Source organism: Triturus cristatus, chromosome 2_1, assembly GCF_964204655.1.
Source record: "Triturus cristatus chromosome 2_1, aTriCri1.1, whole genome shotgun sequence".
Taxonomy (NCBI): Eukaryota; Metazoa; Chordata; class Amphibia; order Caudata; family Salamandridae; genus Triturus; species Triturus cristatus.
In genome coordinates, this window is record NC_140581.1 from 991,824,903 (window position 1) to 991,844,950 (window position 20,048).

Sequence of the window (20,048 nt, forward strand, 5' to 3'; positions counted from 1 at the left end):
CCAAGCCTTCGCCTGTTCTCATGGGGGTCCCCCAAGGATCTGCTTTATCTCCTATCCTCTTCAACCTTTTCTTGGAACCATTAGCTAACGCACTTAACTCCATGGATATTCATTTCCACATGTATGCCGATGACACGCAACTCTACTTGAAAATCTCATCCCCGGAAAACCTCATATCACTCAACACCATCCTAACATATACTCAAAACTGGTTAACTGAGAACCATCTCCTGCTCAACACCTCAAAAACAGAATTCTTGCTTGTCTCCCCTCAGAATTACACCCCCAATCTTGACCTCTGGATGAGCCACCTCACTGCTTTCAACTGCACTCCGCTCATCGTAAATTCAGCCAAATCTCTAGGAGTCACCATGGATAAGAACCTGAATATGAAAAATCATATCAGCAATACATGTAAAGCAGCAAACCACTTGATTAGGACACTCAGAAACATCAAACCTTTCCTTCCACTTAAGGATTTCAAGCAGGTGGTTCAAGCGCTGGTCCTACCGAGGATTGATTACGGCAGTGCTACCCTCTGTGGCCTGCCCAAATACACCCTGGCCCCGCTAAGGGCTTCACCGAATGCTGCTGCTAGATTGGGTACAGGCTCCAAACGCAATTAGCGCATATCGCCAGTCCTAAAAACTCTAAATTGGCTCCCCTATGAAGCACGAATCCAGCTAAAAATTGCCACGATGAGGCACAAAGCAATCCACTTCAAGACGCCCAGGTATCTGGCGCAAAAACTTGAACTATCTTGTGGTGTAAGAGTCTCTAGAAGCGCTACTACCTTACTCTTGAAACCACCTATCTTTAACAAAAAGAGAACCTCCCACAGAGCCTTCTCTGGCGCGGCTCCAAAGATGTGGAACTCTCTTCCTCCAGAAATACGCAGAATCACCAGAACAACGGTGTTCAAACTGGAAGTCAAAAGATTCGTGATGAATAAACTCCTTCAGTAATTGGACTAATCACCTTGGCCCGTTGAGGTTGTTCCTACTTCCATTGTGTCAACATTTATTACTATACTTTCTTTTTTTTTTTTTGACATACTGTGTTCTGCTGTCTTTACACTGTACTTTGTTTAACATAACTTCCATGTGAATTTTCGTGCACTTTATGGTTCATTTGTGTTTTTAGCCTGTGGTGGTTTCCAGTTCTAGTTTGATTGTAAAGCGCTCTGATATCCCTTGGGATCTTGTTCGCGCTATATACAAATAAATAAATAAATAAATGTAAATTAGGTTGCTTGATCTCGTGGAGAGCAGAATAATGTATACCCCATCCGGGGCTTACAACAACATAGTATGGTAAAGGTACCGTGAAGTTCCATGACTCATCAGCAACAAGTGATCGGCCTTGATAGTTTAGAATAGAATCAATGTTTTCTTGCTTGTAGTGCTATCCAGGGGGTTCGTCTGCGAAATGCGTGATGTGGTACCGGGACCACGAACGGCGCGAAGCTGACCGCCGGCGCTCAAGCAGCTTTCGGGATCGCTCCCGCAAAGTCTTCGGAACTATCGACCGGCAGTCGGAGCACAACTTGGGGTCATGGTCGAGCTCCAGGCAGTAGGTGCACACGCGGTGCGGATCCATCACCGACATCAGTCGGTTACAGGAACTGCAGGCCTTGAAGCCGGGCATCCCTAGTGCACCAGGAGTCGATGGACTCAAAAAACAAAGTCAACAAAAGTCAAGAAAAAGTCAGTCAAAAAGTGACTGGAGGTACCTCTCTCTCCAGATCTGCGCTTGCTGGCATGGAAAAAGAAGGAACTGACGTCAGCACACGAGCACCCCTCCTAACTACCCCAATACCTGTCCCCAAATACTCCCCACCACCCCTCCTCAGAACAGGCTCTAAACAGCTAGTACCCATCCAAACAATCCTCTAACACCCCCACTGGTAGCTACCAGGGGTTCACTCTAGGAGTGAAACTAAGGGGGGAGCCCTACGCCAAGAAGATCTGGTCTGCAGCTTCATAGTGTCCAAACACCAACCCCACTATAACAGAGTCTTCAGAACCCCGGCAGGGTCCCCGAGTGCGGGGGCAACGGCATGGTGCAAATGTCCTCCCCTCCAAACCCGCCCAACAACCGCATCCCGCCCAAGTGCCCCCACCAAGGGGAACAGCACCAATCCCAATCGATCCCCCTTACTAGTCACATGAATCACTGCAGAAGTTCAGGCATTGACAAGCTCATCTGCGGTCCCCAGCGTAACGTGCGGTAGAGTGACACTCCCCGCCTCCGTCCCATCAGAGTCTGTCCCTGCGGATCCCTTTTCGGAGTCAGTCGCTCCCAGCAATGTTGTTCCGCTCGCCTGAGAAATCTCTGTCACGGCCTGCAATGCTGCAGACCGTTCCCTCTCCTCCTGTGTCGTGGAAGGCTTCTGCGTCCCGGGACGTCGTCGTCTGGTGCGTCGGGCAAGGCGCGGCTGTAGCGCCTCCGTAGACCATTCCTTGCCATCTCCTGCCTCACCCATCCCTGCTTGGTACGTTTCCAACCAGTTCCAGGCCTCATCAGGGTCATTATGGAAGAACGTCTTGACATCTAGTATTACCCTCAGGCGCGCCGGGAACATCAGAGAGTATTAAATGCCTTCGTCTCGAAGGGCCTTCTCGACTGCCAGAAACGAGGTTCGGTGACGCTGTACATCAAAAGTGTAATCTGGGAACAGCGACACATTGCTTTTGTCCACTTTATAGGGGCCTGCGGTGCGCGCTTTATGTAGCACGAGGTCCCTGTCCTTATAGTGGGGCAGGCGGGCTACCACAGGTCTGGGCGGTGTCCCAGCCGCCAACAGGTGGGCCGGCACTCTGTGCGCTCTCTCCAAGGTGTAGAATGGTGACAGGCCCACCGGAGCAACTTCAGGGCGCAGCCACTGTTCCAGGTAGTCGATCATGCTGTCCCCATCCACTCCTTCCGGTATGTTGTTCCGTCTATTACGCCCTTCAGCATCTTCAGCTCTCCTCTCCAGCACTTGTTGCCTGCGAGTGACTTCCCCCATTTGAATATCCAGTGCTTTCTGGGAAGGTTCCAGGACCGCCAATGTAGTCTCAGCTTGCTTCACTCGATCCACCAGCTTCGCATGATCTGCACGGAGAAGGCCCAGCCCCAGCGACACCTGGGCAATGTCCTGGTGGAGTGCTTCTTTAGTGTCTGTGATGGCTCGAAGGATTTGGCCCACCTGTTGCTGCATATGACCCTTTGGGTGTGGGCCTGCCACTTCCTGCTTCCTCTGCTCTGCAGTGTCCTCCTCCTGCTCGGGAGGAGCCCCCCCTGTCGGTCCCGCGGCTTCCCCATGGGTGACAGGCAACCAGGACCCCAGGCCCGATCTCGCCTTACAATACCTCCTATATGTCAATAGTGCGGGTTCCACTCCAAGATGAGGATATAGATTCTCCAAACTGCCAACCTCTGTCGTACGCCTTGTCCCTGTAGGGTCCTCGACAGTCTCTGTCTCCCGCAGGCTCCCCAGCTGATCAGACCTCTAGGAGGCGAAGCGTCCAGCCGCCAGTCGATAGTGCGCCAGTCCCGGTAGCATCCCAGATGACTTGCCAGTGACCTGTATGCCAGATGTAGCCTGATGGGGCTTTACAGATCAAAACCCCTAGAAGCCAGCTTCCGCAGATAGAAGTGGCCAACAGGTAATCAGCAGCCAGGCGCCCCAGTCCTATCCCAGGGTCAGCTCACTCCACATGGGGCGACAGCTCTGGTCTGCCAGCGTCGCTGTTCACCAAATCACCGCCGAATGGCCGGTCCTCCACTTCCCCAGTCTCAAGGCTCTGCAGTGTGCCTCCGTCCCTTTGTACGACTCCCACTGCACAGGTACTTCTCACCGCAAATTCACCGCCGGGCCCGGGGGGCCGATTGCAATACCTAATCAGTGCCACCTCTGCAGTCTTTTTATGCCGGAGCGACCGATAATGCCTTTCTCCGGCCGGCAGCCAAATCTGCATTCAGGCTCAGTCACACTTCGCCGCCAGCCTCCAATGCCCCCGCAGCCAGGCGCCTCCAGCACCCTGCAGCGGGCATTGTCTCTCTCACCAGTCCTCAGGGCAGCACAGGGCTACACAGCGGGTTAATCTCAATCCCCAGCCGCAGACATGCTTCCATGTCGCGGCTCTTCAGGCCCTCTCCGCCCGGTCTTAAAGGATTTTTGCGCTTCCCAAAGCCGGCTGCACTACGAAGCGCTCCCACACATGAGCCACCGACATGGAACCTCCAGTTGTCAGCCAGGTCGCGGTCGGCCCCTGTGCTCCCCCACCAGCTGCGTCTCTTACCGCTGCGGTCGGGCGCTCCTCAAGTCCACCTAGGAGCCGCGCCGTCAGCACCGTTGCCAGCTCCCGTTCAGCGTACGGGTAATTACAGGTCCCCACCACAGGAGCTCAGCCCTCGCCACCTTTAAGGGGGGATCGCACTCTCCTCCGGGCACCAGGTTACGCCATCATCCGGCCCTTCTCAGCAGCTCGGCCGGTGGAGACGGCCGCCATTTTTAGCATGCGCAGTCTGGGTTCCTCTGTTCTCGGGTCCGCAGTCTGGCGGCAGAGTGGAGTTAAACTCTCGATCTCCGTCAATCAGGCCCCCGTACCCATAGGAACCCCACTCGGGGTACAGGAAAGCCAGTCCGGCTCCCCTTACAGGATAAACAGTGAGGTCGGCGTGGAGCTCTCAGCTCACACGACCATCCTCATCGGCGTCCAAGCCACGCCCCCTCGGCTAGATGTCTCTATCAGATTGTTTCTTTCAGATTCACGAGACAATGAGTATGTGAGTAAACATTGATCAAGACACAAAACTGCCTGAGAAAATAGATGTCGCAAAAAGTTTTAACACCAGTTCATATTCTCTCTCCTGTGAAACAGTAATGTGAGTGATCTGAAAAAACTGTCAACTATTCATGATTGAAAGGAGGTTAGAGTAAATGTAACTCACTTCTGGGGCCCCTTCCACGTCAGATGGTAGACTCTGTTCATATTTTGCAAGCGCCACTGCAAGACCAGTGAGGGCAAGAAGGGAGTTTCCTTTTACCACGGGATTCTCCCTGACATCAGGAACAAAACGACAGTGAGTTAGAGATCACAGACAGACTTTTATAGAGTGCTATTAACAACTGTAACAGTTGGCTCCATGTCCTCCTCAAAACTGCCCGCCATTTCCTTGAAAAGTACAGTAAATGCAAGAGATGTACATAAACATTATCACAATATTAGCAAATTCCAACCATTAATCATTCTTAGAATGGCATGCTTTTGAATTACTCTCTACTCCCCGTTTATAAAGCCTATCTCCCCCTCTGTCTCCCTCCCTCCCTCTGTCTCCCTCTCCCTCCCGCTCCCTCCGTCTCCCTCCCTCCCTCCGTCTCCCTGTCTCACTCCGTCTCCCTCCCTCCCTCTGTCTCCCTCCGTCTCCCTCCCTCCCTGTCTCCCTCCGTCTCTCTCCCTGTCTCCCTTGCTGTCTCCCTCTCTCCGTCTCCCTCCCTCCCTCTGTCTCCCTCTGTCTCTCTCCCTCCCTCTCCCTCACTCTCCCTCTGTCTCCCTCCCTCTGTCTCCCTCTGTCTCTCTCCCTCTGTCTCCCTCCCTCTCCCTCTGTCTCCCTCCCTCTGTCTCCCTCCCTCTGTCTCTCTCCCTCTGTCTCCCTCCCTCTCCCTCTGTCTCTCTCTCCCTCCCTCCGTCTCCCTCCCTCCCTCTGTTTCCCTCCCTCCCTCTGTCTCACTCCATCTCCCTCCCTCCGTCTCCCTCCCTCCGTCTCCCTCCCTGTCTCTCTCTGTCTCCCTCCCTCTGTCTCCCTCTGTCTCTCTCCCTCCCTCTGTCTCCCTCCCTCTCCCTCTGTCTCTCTCCCTCCATCTCCCTCTGTCTCTCTCCCTCCGTCTCTCTCTCCCTCCGTCTCCCTCTCCCTCCCTCTGTCTCCCTCCCTCCATCTCCCTCCCTCCCTCTGTTTCCCTCCGTCTCTCTCTCTCTCTGTCTCCCTCCCTCTATCTCTCCCTGTCTCTCTCCCTCCCTCTTTCTCCCTCTCTCTCCCTCCCTCTCCCTCCCTCCCTCTCCCTCTGTCTCTCTCCCTCTGTCTCCCTCTCCCTCTGTCACCCTCCGTCTCCCTCCCTCTGTCTCCCTCTCTGCCTCCCTCTCTGCCTCTCTCCGTCTCTCCGGCTTTACTACTGCCAACTTTCAATCCTTTGGTATTAGCCAAGAGAGTTGTCATCAGAGACACTTCTTACACCTGGAATGGTTGGTTGATGGAAAACTTGCTGCAAGTCATTATGTCAGCATCTAACACACACAGTTCTACTTTTCCAGAGGGGCTGATTTTGTGTTGGGGTCACTTCCCCTCACAGTGTAGCCATTTGTTCCTGCCTCAGTGCCTGCTCCTATGTGTGAAAGTAAGTGGGAATACAAGCCTAGTTCACCCTCGTCTGAGACTGCCCCGTTCGCCCCATGTTTTTGGTCTTAAAGTGCACCCCAGCAAAAAAACAGGACATTGTTAACCATGTGGGTTGAGAAGAACGTTGTAAAATAATTTGCATGAGGCGTGTGTATATGGCCTCAATCTGTATCACATCTTAGAGAGAAGAGCCTTGTCTTCTCCCTAATTGGGGATGCATCCACCATTTCAGGTAGAGAAGTCTTCTACCCTGGCCTCCTCTGTTTAAAATGAGCTTGTAAGAATAAAAGCTGCAAAAGAAAACATACGCTGGACATGATAGGAGCATTATGGACATTTCTGAAATGACTGAGAATTCTAAGAGTGGCTATCATATCCATTCCAATTAACCAGGTTCTCAAGTGCTCCAGTACCATCTATGGCTCCTATTTACAAGCAACAATATACCAAAGACATACACCAGCTCAAAGCCACCACCCTTGTCAACCACCTCGTCAACCTATGTTAACTATTTGTTGACCTCATCCATATCAAATCAAAAAGGCCTGCTACATTATTGACATCCATCATTTTGACTACAAGCTCACCCATTTCCTCGCTAATAACTCATTTACGCTCTGTGATGAAAATTTCTGTTTCGATAAATATATTTAGCTTATTTCATTAGCGATTCCTGCTCCATCATAAGACCCACATAACAAGGAACACTCAATGCCTCCTGAAAAGATTCTGGATGAGTATCTCTAGATGGAGTTAGAAGATGATCCTGGGAAGGAGGTTGTCATCTACTTCCTATCAGCTGAGAAAGATGATGGAGCATCAGGATCTTTCCTAATAAATATACTTTTACAACCACCAAAGCCGCATATTCCTGTGGATTTCCTCCAACAACTTCAATTGATCATGGAGCAGTTCTATAAGAGAGTCTCTAAACCGTACTTACAAAAGCAACAAGTTCCTGCATAGGGAATGAAAATACCACCTCCTGCGCCATCTCTAGTTTCTGCTTCTATGTCACCTTAGAAAAGCAACAAGTTCCTGCATAGGCAAAGAAAATACCACCTCCTGCGCCATCTCTAGTTTCTCCTTCTATGTCACCTCAGTTGGGCCTTAACTTGTTTGGCGTATCCTCCTGTACTTGTGTCCCTGCCGCTTTACCAATGTTTTTTCTTGGCGTCAAAAAATAAATGTGGCACACGCACTAATTCCTTCAGATTCAATTTGCTAGTAACACATTTCTTATTAACAGTTACTGGATTACAGGTAAAGTAAATGACCTTCTGTATTGAAAAGAGAGGCCCATAAATATGACTTTATATTAGAGGGAAGAAAGAGCTACTCTATTATTCTGTGTCCATAACTCCCCCACTATCACTAATTTGTAAACATTCAACGCCTCTTTGCGATGGCTATAACAGTGTATTAGCAATTTAAAAGAGCTTCACTTTGCTGTTTCAAAAATGGAATTGTCTTGAAGTACCAATCATAAATGCACTCTGTGGATTGCTAATGGTGAGGAGTCTAGGTCAGAGAAACAGGAATATGTTTTTGAAAAGCAAATAAAGGTGCCTTTAATTTGGGTGGAGTTGGTGTGCTCACACTTAAAAAACTGGGCACATGGAATGCTGCAGCAATGTGAAGTGAATGATGCAATCCAGCAGAACAGGATGCCTAGAGGTGTGTTCATGGTCAGGCAACTACCTTCCACAAGAATTCCAGGAACAGGTGCTGATCAACTAGCTAAAATGCATATAAATATCTTGTAGAATGCATCATGCTAAGAAGCTTGGATACTAAAAAAAAATATGTTTTTGGGAGCTAGGGACTGATGAAATAACTGGCAATGTGGAGCATTTAATTTGTCCATAAAATACTGTTTTTATCATTCAGCATCAGAAAAAGCTTATGCTACCATAGCCTGCCAAACTTACATGATAGCCAGTAGATGGTGCTTTTCAAGTCAAAAAGATCAACACACAGGAAGACATTCCCTCCTGCTGATATTTTAACATCATGGAACCAAACCTTCAAGCATGTAAATGGATCAATAGAAGGAGCGTTCTCATAACATACAAATTTCCAGGGAAAGTTAATGACCCTATCCCTGGTCTGAACAATCATGCGAGTGTTCATCTGACTGAGAACATGATGTATCACTTCCTAGCCTGGGTAAGCATAATGAGTACACATTTAGGTACAAATGAATTCTAATCACCTTAAGGATCATTAGGAGAAGTTGAAATACAGACTGTAAATGACATGACCAGATGAACCAGGCTTACCCCAGAGAACTTTAATCTTCACCACCTGCCCCACAGTTTTCAACTACTACAATGCCAAAAATGTCATTAAAATATCTATTTCTCAAATTTAATTAGAAATTGAAAGTGGAAGTAAGCACCCCACCTACTGGTTCAGACAGAAAGAACACGGTTGTCTGATTACATAAGAATTGTTTTTCCCTGGAGCTTACTTAAGAGCTTCAGGCCTGGAAATGTGAATCTACTAAATCATGGACATAAGTTTCCAAGACAGAACTTAGAGGATTTATTGTGATGGAGACCATAATATTTTGATCCACAAAATGCAGTCTAAACTGTGGCACTGGTTAGAAAGCCACCAACAAGGCAGTTCTTTTAACAATTCAATCTCGACAATTTCAACAATCCCATCAATTTTAATCCACACACTGAGTTCCTTGGGCATCTGTGGCTCAGCCTTGGACTGGATCATTTCTTTTTTAGCCAACCACACTTTTCAAATCTTCTCTGCCAAGGCTAATTCCAACATTCACTCTTCACCTTATGGTGTACCCCTGGGCTCCATCCTTAGTCCTCTGCTTTTTAATTTGTATGTCAGGCCTCTAGCGGATACAGCCGAACAGGCCGGTCTGACTCTTTTCACTTACGCTGACGACTCCCAGATCGTTTTTTCCCTTTTCAGCACTGCCCCGGCTCGACATCTCATCTTCAGATGGGCCTAGGGAAAATCGCTACATGGATGAATCGCAACCACCTTAAACTAAATGGTGAAAAGACTAACGTCCTCGTTCTAGGCAAAAAGAAAGGTCTGTGGGGCCCGCTACACTGGCCTGCTGAGATGGGTGCCCTCCCGCAGGCCTCCAGCCATGTCCGTAACCTGGGGATAACTATCGAGACTCCCTAACCATGCACCATCAGGCAGTTAAGGTCACAAGCATTTGCTTTACCATCCTGAAATGGCTTAGGAAGATCATCTGGATGCTGCCAGGGGACACCCAGAAAACAGTGGTCCATGCCCTCATCACCTCTCGGCTGGACTATGGAAATGTCCTTTATCTGGGTTCCAACAAGTCTGTGACCCGAAGCCTACAGTTGATACAGAACTCTGCAGCAAGAATACTTTGCAGGGTTCCCAAAGCCACCCCCATCTCTGGCTACCTCCGTGACCTACATTGGCTCAGGGGAGAGAGCCGTATTAAATTCAAAACCCTGAGCTATATGTTCAAGATCAAAATGGGAACGGCACCACAGTATCTGCAATCCCTCGTCCGTCCCTATGCCCCCACTCGCCATCTACGGTCTGCTACTCATGAAAATTTCACACAACCCAGGTTCAAACTCTCCAGGATGTGGGGAAGATCTTTCGCATACCTAGGTCCGTCACTGTGGAACACTCTTCCTCCCGCCATTCGCAAAGAGACCATCTACACACGTTTCCGCAGATCCCTCAAGACCTGGTTATTTAACCAGTAAACTCCATCTACTGTCGCTTAAACCTACAACTAGTCCGCCCGGCGCCGGGAAACACTTTTTGGGTAGCTGTTGCGCCTTACAAATTAAAAAAATATAAATAAATAAATAAACAATGCCAGTGTTATCTAAAAGATTGAAAAGACATAAGAGTGATATGCATGTATGGAAAACTAGCTCACGTTATGGTCTAAAGGATTAGGTCTATTTACAGAAGGATGGTGTCTAACCAATCTAAACGGAGTATGATCGCCATATGATCACCCAGGATTGAAAACTTCTTACTGTTATACTAGCTAATAACTATGGTTCTAGCGATAAATAGAATCTTGTAGCTAGCTAATTGTTTTACCTTGGATATTACACTCACACTCATTTTGATCAGTGCTTCTTTATCTTATGTGTGCTCCTTATCACAACCAGGAAGGACTACAGCATAGCTACCTTTTACCCAGAAGGCGAGCATCAACAATAGTCACCACTATTGTACAGATTCAACCTAGAATCACCTTTGTAGCGGAACATCTTAAAATACATTAGATTCCAATCAAACCAATACAATTATAGTAATATCTTCAAATTAATTTTATGCTTATTTTGAGTCCCAGCCTCTAAAATAACTATCTGTTGCTCTGCTTTCAGGATATGTACACCATGACTTTGAACTAGGGGCTTAGACGTTAAGGTAAGGCTGGCTGCATTATTGAGGTAAAAACAATATATTGAAATATACATCTGAGCAGATAAAGGTTTACATTTACATCCTGCAGAGGCACACTGGAATCATAAAAATCATTACATAAAATCAGTTCACTTAAAATAAACTGAAATCTTTGTAGAAATGTGTACATAGTTCACAAGGATGCCATTTAACCCTGTGTGTAATAAATGTGGGTGAAAGAAGTAAAGAGGCTCTGTGAAACAAGAGGAATGACGGCAAACAGTGGAACTACCATATAGAGAAATGGCTGGCAGGCCCTGCCCCCCCACCCCCTACAACCATTAGATGAAACAGTTCTTACTTACTTGGAGGCAGACTTGATGACATCAGTGAGAACATCTCTGACCCTGCAGAACATAGACGAAGCGGTAAAATACATTAGGTACAATTTACGTATAGTGTTGTTATCTTGTAGGCTAGGAGGTCAAAGCAATCTTGGCATCTGTAGAACCAACTTGGAGAATTGTATGATTTCAGTGTAAGCAAATAATTTCAATGGGAAACACTCATAAGATTTTACTAGGAGACTGGTAAAAGACTAAGGCTGTACCTGGGTGCAAGGCATTTAGCTATACTTTTGAAGATACCAACAAACCTTTCCATGATGATGCAACTCTTGCCATGTTAGCGGATTCTTTAGAAATTATTTTACACTTTATGAAAAATGAAGAGTGTGGTGTGTGCACTTCACTCTCACAAAGTAGTTATCGAAATCTTTTTTCACAACAAGTTTTTCATGGAACATAGTTGCAAAAAAAAGCAGAACCAGAACCAAGACCATACCAAACAATCAATCACATAGTACCACCTAATGTGTTCACCTCCAGGCTCTTAGGGAAAAAATGCATGTACGTTTAAGTGATTTATATAAGACCCAAACACACATGGCCTCCTACAGTGCTTGAAAAGAATTTTGCCAGATTAGCAGAATTGTGCCTCACTTAGTCTACAGTTCCAAGTTGTATTCAACTCTACTGCACTGTGCTGACAAATTTCAGCCAGGCCCTTTAGGATGAGTTGGTGGTCATCAGTGTATTGGTGATATAAAAATCAAGACACCTTTAGAATGTGACAGAGAGATTCAATGATTAGTGCAGGTGCTAGCATAAAGCCTCATGGGTCTCCTTGGAGAGGAGGGACAGGCTTGGAAAACTTGGTACTAATTTAAATCTGCTGCAAATGGTTTGTTTTGTAGGAGTCAAACTAATTCAAAAACATACTAAAAACCTCAGGAAGTTTCAGCTATTGTCAATGATATGTGAAACAGCTGTTTCAGAGCTGAAACCAGCAATGAAATCCGCCTGAGGGTCTTCTGGAACGTTATTATCACTGACAAACTGTTTTAGTTGTTTATTATCACAACTTTTCAAAAGTTTAGTGATGGAGGAGAGACAGAAAATTGTATGGAGGCCATAACGTTTTTTAGGAGAGGATAGATATGTCCTAATTCAAACAGTCTGGGAAGAACCCTGGAAATGGAACAGTTTAATGGGGTTAGCCCCATAAAGCACTAAATGGGAACACAGATCTTTGATTAAGTTAACCGGTATTTGAACTAAGGAATAAAGTGGAGGGTTTGAGCTGGGAGATAGTCTTTACGATTTCATTCCAAATATTATTAGTGCTAAATAGACACTTTGGCAGTGCTCAATTTGAAGTAGTGCAGTTCTGAATTGAAGACAGCACCATGCCAAACAACTGTGGGCCTCCAGCACTAATACTGTACCTTGTAATGCAGTTCATTCATACAGAAAAGCGCTACTGCTGTCTACTGCAATATGCTTTTTTTTGTTGGTTTGCAGGAGAAAAGATATTTGAAAAATTGGTGCATTTTATATTGGTGTCACTATTTAAATCTCTATTCATTTTTGTTTTCTTTGAGTTATATTTTACCCTGATCTTTGTAAATGGGAGGAGGAGGAAGACTCCTATACAACTCCTGCTTGTCTGCTCTCCTTCCCTTCTATTTTCTTCCATTTTCTATTGCCAGCTGAACTTTGATAAAGCTTCCCGTTGGCCCCCTGCCTGCCCTTTGTGTTTCTGGCACAAATGAACAAGTCCATTACCTTCTGTAATGCACTTACCTTCTGTGCCACAAATGAATAAGCGACTTAGCTTTGGAAACGCTCTTTCTGGTGAATACTTTATATAACTGTAGATTCCACACCTTTAAAATGTCCCACAGGTGCCAGAATGGACACAAACATTTTCACAAAAGTGCTACAATGCAGCACCAAGTGGTACCTTGCTGTTGCACGCGGTCTCATTCAGCCCCAGAAGTGACTGAGCAGAGCTGCATAAAAGCGCAACCCCTGTATGCCAACGTCAGTTTCATGCTTGATTCTATCTACACCTTCAGACACAGAGCAAAAAACGAATGTAGGAACCAACATGCAGATTTCTAATTTGGGACCTTTTTAGATAAGAAAAAAAGCCACCATATCCCCACCCTCAGACACGGAGCAAAAATTATTGGGGGAACCAGTGCGCACATCTCAAATTTGGGAATCTTTTAGATGATAAAAAAGGCCATTTCACAGGATGGAGAAGTGGAAGGACAGTGAGAATCCAACAGAAAGAGCATTACAGAAGGAAAGTAACATATTCTTCTGATTCATTCTTCTAAACACAGATTCCTCACCTTCAGAGTAAATACCAAAGCAGTACCTCCCTAAAGTGGAGGGTCTGTGGAGGCAACATTTTGTAAGACCTGGCTAGCAGTTTTATGACCGTGTGCGTTGACACTCACGCTGCAGCCTGATGTCAAAAACAGGCACTCTGTGTGCCAGCACAGTGGTAGCAGCCTTTGCCCTGGTAGAATGAGCTCTCATACTTTCCAGAGGCTGGTTCCTGAACAATGCGCAGCAGATCTTAACGCAGAGGATTATGCACCTTAACAAGGTATTTTACTGCACTGCCTTACTTTGATTCATCCTACAGAACAAGTTACTAACCTTCGGTAACGATGTATCTGTAAGAAACATTAGTTAGTTAGATTCCTCACCTTAGAATATCCCCAGGCGTCAGACTGGATCCGGAAGATTTTTCGTCAGCAATACCCCTTGCGCGTCGCTAGGCGTCGTCCGCGGCTCCGCGTCCGTCGTCGGCGTCGTGCGCCGGGATGACGTCGTCGGAGTACTTAGACGCCGCCCTCGCGCGCTGACGTCAGTTCTTGTACATAGCCTTCCGCGCCAGGAACGCAGAGCCATGCAAAGACCGACACTGGTGCCAAAAATAAAATCTAGGGGCCTGAAAGGACAACCTTAACCCTAGATGTCAGTTCGCAGAACGGGGAGGATGGGAGGGTCGGTGAGGAATCTAACTAACTAATGTTTCTTACAGATACATCGTTACCGAAGGTTAGTAACTTGTTCATCTGAAAGAAACACGTTAGTTAGATTCCTCACCTTAGAATAGATACCCAAGCAATACCATCCCCGGTGGTGGGTCTGCGAACCAAGATCACACCAGAAAGTCCTGGAGGACAGAACGGCCAAAGAAGCCATCCCTCCGGACTTGGCTGTCAAGGCAATAATGCCTGGCAAACGTGTGTAGCGAAGCCCACGTTGCCGCCTGACAGATGTCCTGCAAAGGGACTCCCCGTCCCAAGGCAGTAGTAGCCGCCGTGGCCCGAGTAGAATGGGCGCGCAGCCCAACAGGAGGGTCCTTTTTAGCCAAGGAATAGCAGATTTTTATACACAAAACGACCCACCGAGAGATGGTTCGTTTGTGCACAGCTTTCCCCTTCTTAGCGCCCACGTACCCAACAAAAAGCTGGTCGTCCACCCGGAACTGTTTTGTGCGGTCCAGATAAAAGGAGAGCGCACGTTTTGGGTCCAGACGGTGGAGCCTCTCTTCCTCTTTGGAAGGATGCGGAGGCGGAAAGAAGGTGGGCAAGGTGACAGACTGCCCAAGGTGAAAAGGAGTCACCACTTTAGGAAGAAAGGAGGGACGAGGCCGAAGGACAACCTTGTCCGGATGAACAGATAGGAAAGGAGGCTTTGAAGATAAAGCCTGGAGCTCACTCACCCGTCTAGCCGAGGTGATGGCTACCAGAAAAGCAGTCTTTAGAGTTAGAAGACGAAGAGGGCAATTGTGAAGAGGCTCGAAGGGAGCGCACATCAGGAAGGTCAATACCAGATTCAAGTCCCACTGAGGCATTACAAAAGGGACAGGAGGGAACGTGTGTGTAATGCCTTTGAGAAAGCGTGTAACCACAGGGGACTTGAAAAGAGAAGGCTGATCAGGAAGCCGCAAGAAGGCGGAGATGGCAGCAAGATAACCTTTCAGGGTGCCCAGGGCAGAGCCCTGCCGGGCCAGAGAAAGAAGGAAGAGGAGAACCTCAGAAAGAGGGGCGGAAAGGGGATCCACAGCCTTTGCTGTGCACCATGCCACAAATTTGTTCCACCGGCAGGCGTATACCGACTTTGTGGAGGGACGCCTGGCTGCCAGAATGATATCACAGACTTCAGGAGGCAAGTCAAATGGCATCAACTGCCGCCGCTCAATCTCCACGCATGGAGGTGGAGGCTGGACAGGTTCGGGTGGAGGACCGTCCCCTGCTGCTGCGACAGAAGATCCTCCCGAAGGGGCAGACGTATCGGGGGATCGGTCAACAGACTGAGTAGCTCGGGATACCAGTATCTTCGTGCCCAATCCGGAGCCACCAAGATGACTTGGGCCCGGTCGCGCCTGATCTTCTTCAGCACTCTGGGCAGAAGTGGTATAGGCGGAAAGGCGTACAACAGACCGCAACTCCACTCGTGACGAAAAGCGTCGCCGAGCGAGTGCCGCCTTGGAAATTCCAACGCGCAGAACTGCTGACATTGCGCGTTCTCTTCGGTGGCGAATAGATCTAACCAAGGCTCTCCCCACTGCTGAAAGAGGCCTTGCACCACTTCGGAGTTCAGACGCCATTCGTGATCCATCATGCACCGGCGGCTGAGTTCGTCTGCTCTGGCGTTCAGAGAGCCCGCCAGATGTTGAACCACCAGGGTGACGCCCTGGTGTTCCAGCCATGTCCAGAGGCGCAGAGCCTCCTGACAAAGGGTCCACGACCCCACCCCGCCCTGTTTGTTGCAGTACCACATGGCGGTGGTGTTGTCCGTGAACACCTGCACGACACTTCCCCTGACAGAGGGAAGGAAGGCTTTCAGTGCAAGCCGGATCGCTCTCAACTCCAACAGGTTGATGTGGAGACGAGACTCCGCCGGAGACCAGAGGCCTCTGATCTCCGCCTCTCCCATATGGCCACCCCAACCCAGGAGGGACGCATCCGTCACTACGACATGCTCCGGTTGGGGAAGGGAGAGGCTCTTGCCCTTGACCCACTCGCGGTCCGTGAGCCACCACTGCAACTGCTGTGCAGTGCCCTCCGAGATCAAGACATGGTCGGACAGGTTGCCGTGATGCTGGGCCCACTGAAACTTCAGGTCCCACTGCAGAGCCCGCATGCGCCGCCTGGCGTGATGCACTAGTAGGATGCAGGAGGCCATCAGCCCCAGAAGCCGCAACACTAGCCTGACCGAAACCCGGGATAGAGGCCGAAAGATGGGAATCAGGGCCTGTATATCCCGGACCCGCTGTTCCGGTGGATGGACCCGGAACTGCGCCGAATCGAGAACCGCTCCGATGAAGAGGAGCTTCTGAGAGGGACTCAAGTGTGACTTCGGCACGTTGATGGAAAACCCCAGCAAATGCAGGAGATCCGCCGTAGTCTGGAGGTGGGAGACGACTGCCTGGGGCGAGCCCGCCTTCAACAACCAGTCGTCGAGATAGGGGAAGACTGGGACCCCTGATCTGCGCAGATGAGCTGCGACCACCGCCATCACTTTCGTGAACACCCGAGGGGCACTGGTGAGGCCGAAGGGGAGCACGGTAAACTGAAAGTGCTCTTGGCCCACCGTGAACCGCAGGTAACGCCGGTGGGCCGGCAGGACGGGGATATGGAAATAAGCGTCCTGCAAGTCCAACGCTACCATCCAGTCTCCAGGGTCTAGGGCAGCTAAAACCTGAGCCAACGTTAGCATCTTGAACCTTTCCTTTCGGAGGAAGGCATTGACGTTCCGGAGGTCCAAGATAGGGCGCAGGCCCCCCTTGCCCTTCTTGGGAACCAGAAAGTAGTGGGAATAACAACCACGACCTACTTCTGGACTCGGAACGCGCTCGACGGCCCCCTTGGCCAGGAGAGCCGAAACTTCCTCGCGGAGAAGATCCAAATGATCCCCCGAGATACGGTGGTGTTGTGGTGGCATGGCTGGAGGGGTCGTCTCGAAGGGGAGGGAGTAGCCCCTTCGGACGATTTGCAGCACCCACCTGTCCGATGTTATGGACCGCCAGTGGAGCAGGTGATGGCGAACTCTGCCGCCCACTGGCGTGGTATGGGCCTGAAAGCTCGGACTAGGAAGGCTTTGAGGCGGATGCTGCCGGGGTGGATGTGGGCTGACCACGTCGGCCTCCATTTCCGCCACGGCGGAAGCCACGTCCGCGACCGCGCGCAGGTTGGTTCTGCGGCTGGTGGCTCTGCGGACGTGAGGAGGCGCCCCTTCCTTGGCCACGAAAGGGGCGAAAAGCGGAGGTGTGCGCCCGCGGAGCCGAGAGGCCCAAGGACTTGGCCGTAGCCCGGGAGTCCTTAAAGCGGTTCAGCGCACTGTCCGCCTTCTCACCAAACAGGCGAGTGCCATCAAAGGGCATGTCCATGAGGGTGTTCTGGACATCCCCGGAAAAGGACGTGGACCGCATCCAGGCGTGGCGGCGGAGCGCCACCGTGGTGGAAATCGCCCGACCTAGCGAGTCCGTGGTGTCAAGCCCACATCTTATGGCGTGCCGTGCTGCATCCCTCCCATCGGCCAGAGCCTGGGAAAGACGCGTCCGGACCTCCTCCGGACACAGGGGCAGCACGTCCTCCACCGTATCCCACAGAGAATGGGAATAACGGTCCAAGAGACAGGCGGTATTTAAAGACCGCAGGCCCAAACTAAGGGACGAGAACAGTTTCTTGCCAAACTGCTCGAGTCTCTTGGAATCCCGGTCCGGCGGAGCGGTCGGGAAGGAGGATTGGGAAGTAGAGGCCTGGATAACCAGACTCTCGGGGGTGGGGTGTTGGGACAGGAAGCTGGGGTCGCCCGGAGCAGGGCGGTGGCGCCTGGCAACGTTCCTATCCACAGGAGGAACTGTGGAGGGCTTGGACCAGGTGCCCTGCAGAACGTCAGTGAGGGCCTCGTTAAACGGCAGCAGAGGCTCAGTGGAGCTTGCTGAGGTTTGAAGCACCTCAGTGAGGATGTTGGTCCTCACAGCCACGGCAGGCAACTCGAGCCCAAGGGCCTCAGCCGCCTTGCGCAGCACCACAGAAAATGCTGCACCCTCCTCCGAAGCCACGGTCGGAGGAGAAGTGAATCCAGCGTCTGGTGAGGTGTCCAGCCCGCTGGCCTCCCCCAGTTCATCTGCCCAGTCCTGAGAAAGCTGTGACTGAACAGCCAGAGGGTCCTCGAACCCCTCCCAGTCGCCCCCTTCTTCCGAATCCTGATAAACAGGAGGAATGATCGGAACCGGACTGTAGAGATGGTAGGTCTCTAGCGGCGTCGGATGCGGCGTCGGCGGACGCCGTGCCGGCGTCGGGTCCGGATGAGGGCTAAACTGGGGCGTCGGCGTCACAGGCGTCGGCGTCGGCGGCGCCGGTGACGGCGTCGGTGGTTCAGGCGTCGGCGCCGGTGGAGGAGTGACAAGGTCAACCGGCGTCGACTGGGGCCCAGGCATGGGCCCCGCGGGGACCTGCGGCGTCGAGACCGGAGTCGTCGACGGCGCCGGGGCCGGAGCCGCCGGCACGCGAGGTCGCCCAGTCGAGCCCGCGGGGCCCGAAGGCGCGCCAGCGGGCGTCGACGGCGGGGCCAGGCTCCTCATGGCCGAGAGGAAGGCACTGATCTCCGCCGGCGCCGCGTCAGCCCCAGGGACCGGAAGGTATGGGGGCGGACGCGGCACCTGCGGCTCCGCCGGAGCCGCGGGGGTGGAACCACTTGGACCCTCGGCCGAGTCGCGCGACCGGCGAGGGGAGTCCGAAGAGCGATGTCGCCTCTTGGACTTCTTTGAGTGTTTGGACTTACCCGACGACTTGGAGCCCGACGATCGATGGTGGCGTCGGCTAGGGCTCCGCGAGCGATCCTTGGACCTCCTCCTGGACCGGGATCGCGCACGACGCGGAGCCGAGTGGCGAAGCTCGAGAAGCTTGCGGGACCGCTCCCGCCTAGCCTTCGAAGTCAGGGCCTGACAGTCGTTGCACGACTCCGCGTCGTGGTCGAGGCCTAAGCAATAGAGGCACCGGCGGTGGTGATCGGTCACCGACATCAGTCGATGACAGTCTTCACAAGCCTTGAACCCAGGCATCCTACCGGCACCAGATGTCGACAGACAGGGATCAAAAATGATCAAAAAGATTTAGTCAAAAAAGACTAAAAGGGGTAGCTCTCCCGGATCTGCGCTTACTGGCGCGGAAAAAAGAAGAACTGACGTCAGCGCGCGAGGGCGGCGTCTAAGTACTCCGACGACGTCATCCCGGCGCACGACGCCGACGACGGACGCGGAGCCGCAGACGACGCCTAGCGACGCGCAAGGGGTATTGCTGACGAAAAATCTTCCGGATCCAGTCTGACGCCTGGGGATATTCTAAGGTGAGGAATCTAACTAACGTGTTTCTTTCAGATAAACCTAACAAAATGTTGACTGTCCACCTGGTGGTCTTTGGTGCAATCGATTTAAAAGCTTACGGCTCTTTTGGGGTCCAGACAATGGAGTCTTCTATCCTCTTTCAAGAGGTGAGGCGGAGCAAAGAACATTAGTAGGGTTATGGACTGCCCAATGTGAAAAGGAGTCACAACGTTTGCCAAAAAGACCGCCTTGGTTCTTAATACTAGTTTGTCCATGAAAAACGTGGTGTAGGCAGATGCACCAAGAGCACCTGGAGCTCATTCATGAGATGAGCTCAAGTGATCATGGTGATAAAGACAGTTTTGAGAGTCCGAAGACACAAGTACCTATGCACTGGCTCAAAGGGGGTGCACATGAGGAATGTCAGGACCAAATTAATTGCCAGGCATCGCCGGCTGAGCTTGTCTGCCCTGGTGCTTAAAGATATCAGGTGGTTCACAATGATGGAAATGCCCAGGTGCTCCAGCCAACTCCAGAGGTGCAGCATCTCTTAGCACAGCACCCGTCTCCGCCCT

At 50.6% G+C, this 20,048-nt stretch overlaps 1 protein-coding gene across 2 annotated transcripts in view; it reads right to left on the bottom strand.

Annotated features, from left to right (window-relative positions):
* The window catches only part of FOCAD (focadhesin), a 1,730,079-nt gene that overhangs the window by 950,197 nt on the left and 759,834 nt on the right, over positions 1-20,048 (bottom strand). For both annotated transcript variants that reach the window (XM_085634390.1, XM_085634400.1), the window contains exons 26-27: positions 11,139-11,180; positions 4,939-5,047 (exon numbers count right to left, since the gene is read on the bottom strand). In XM_085634390.1, coding sequence (XP_085490516.1) covers positions 4,939-5,047; positions 11,139-11,180 — 151 coding nt within the window. The remainder of the gene's footprint in view (positions 1-4,938; positions 5,048-11,138; positions 11,181-20,048) is intronic.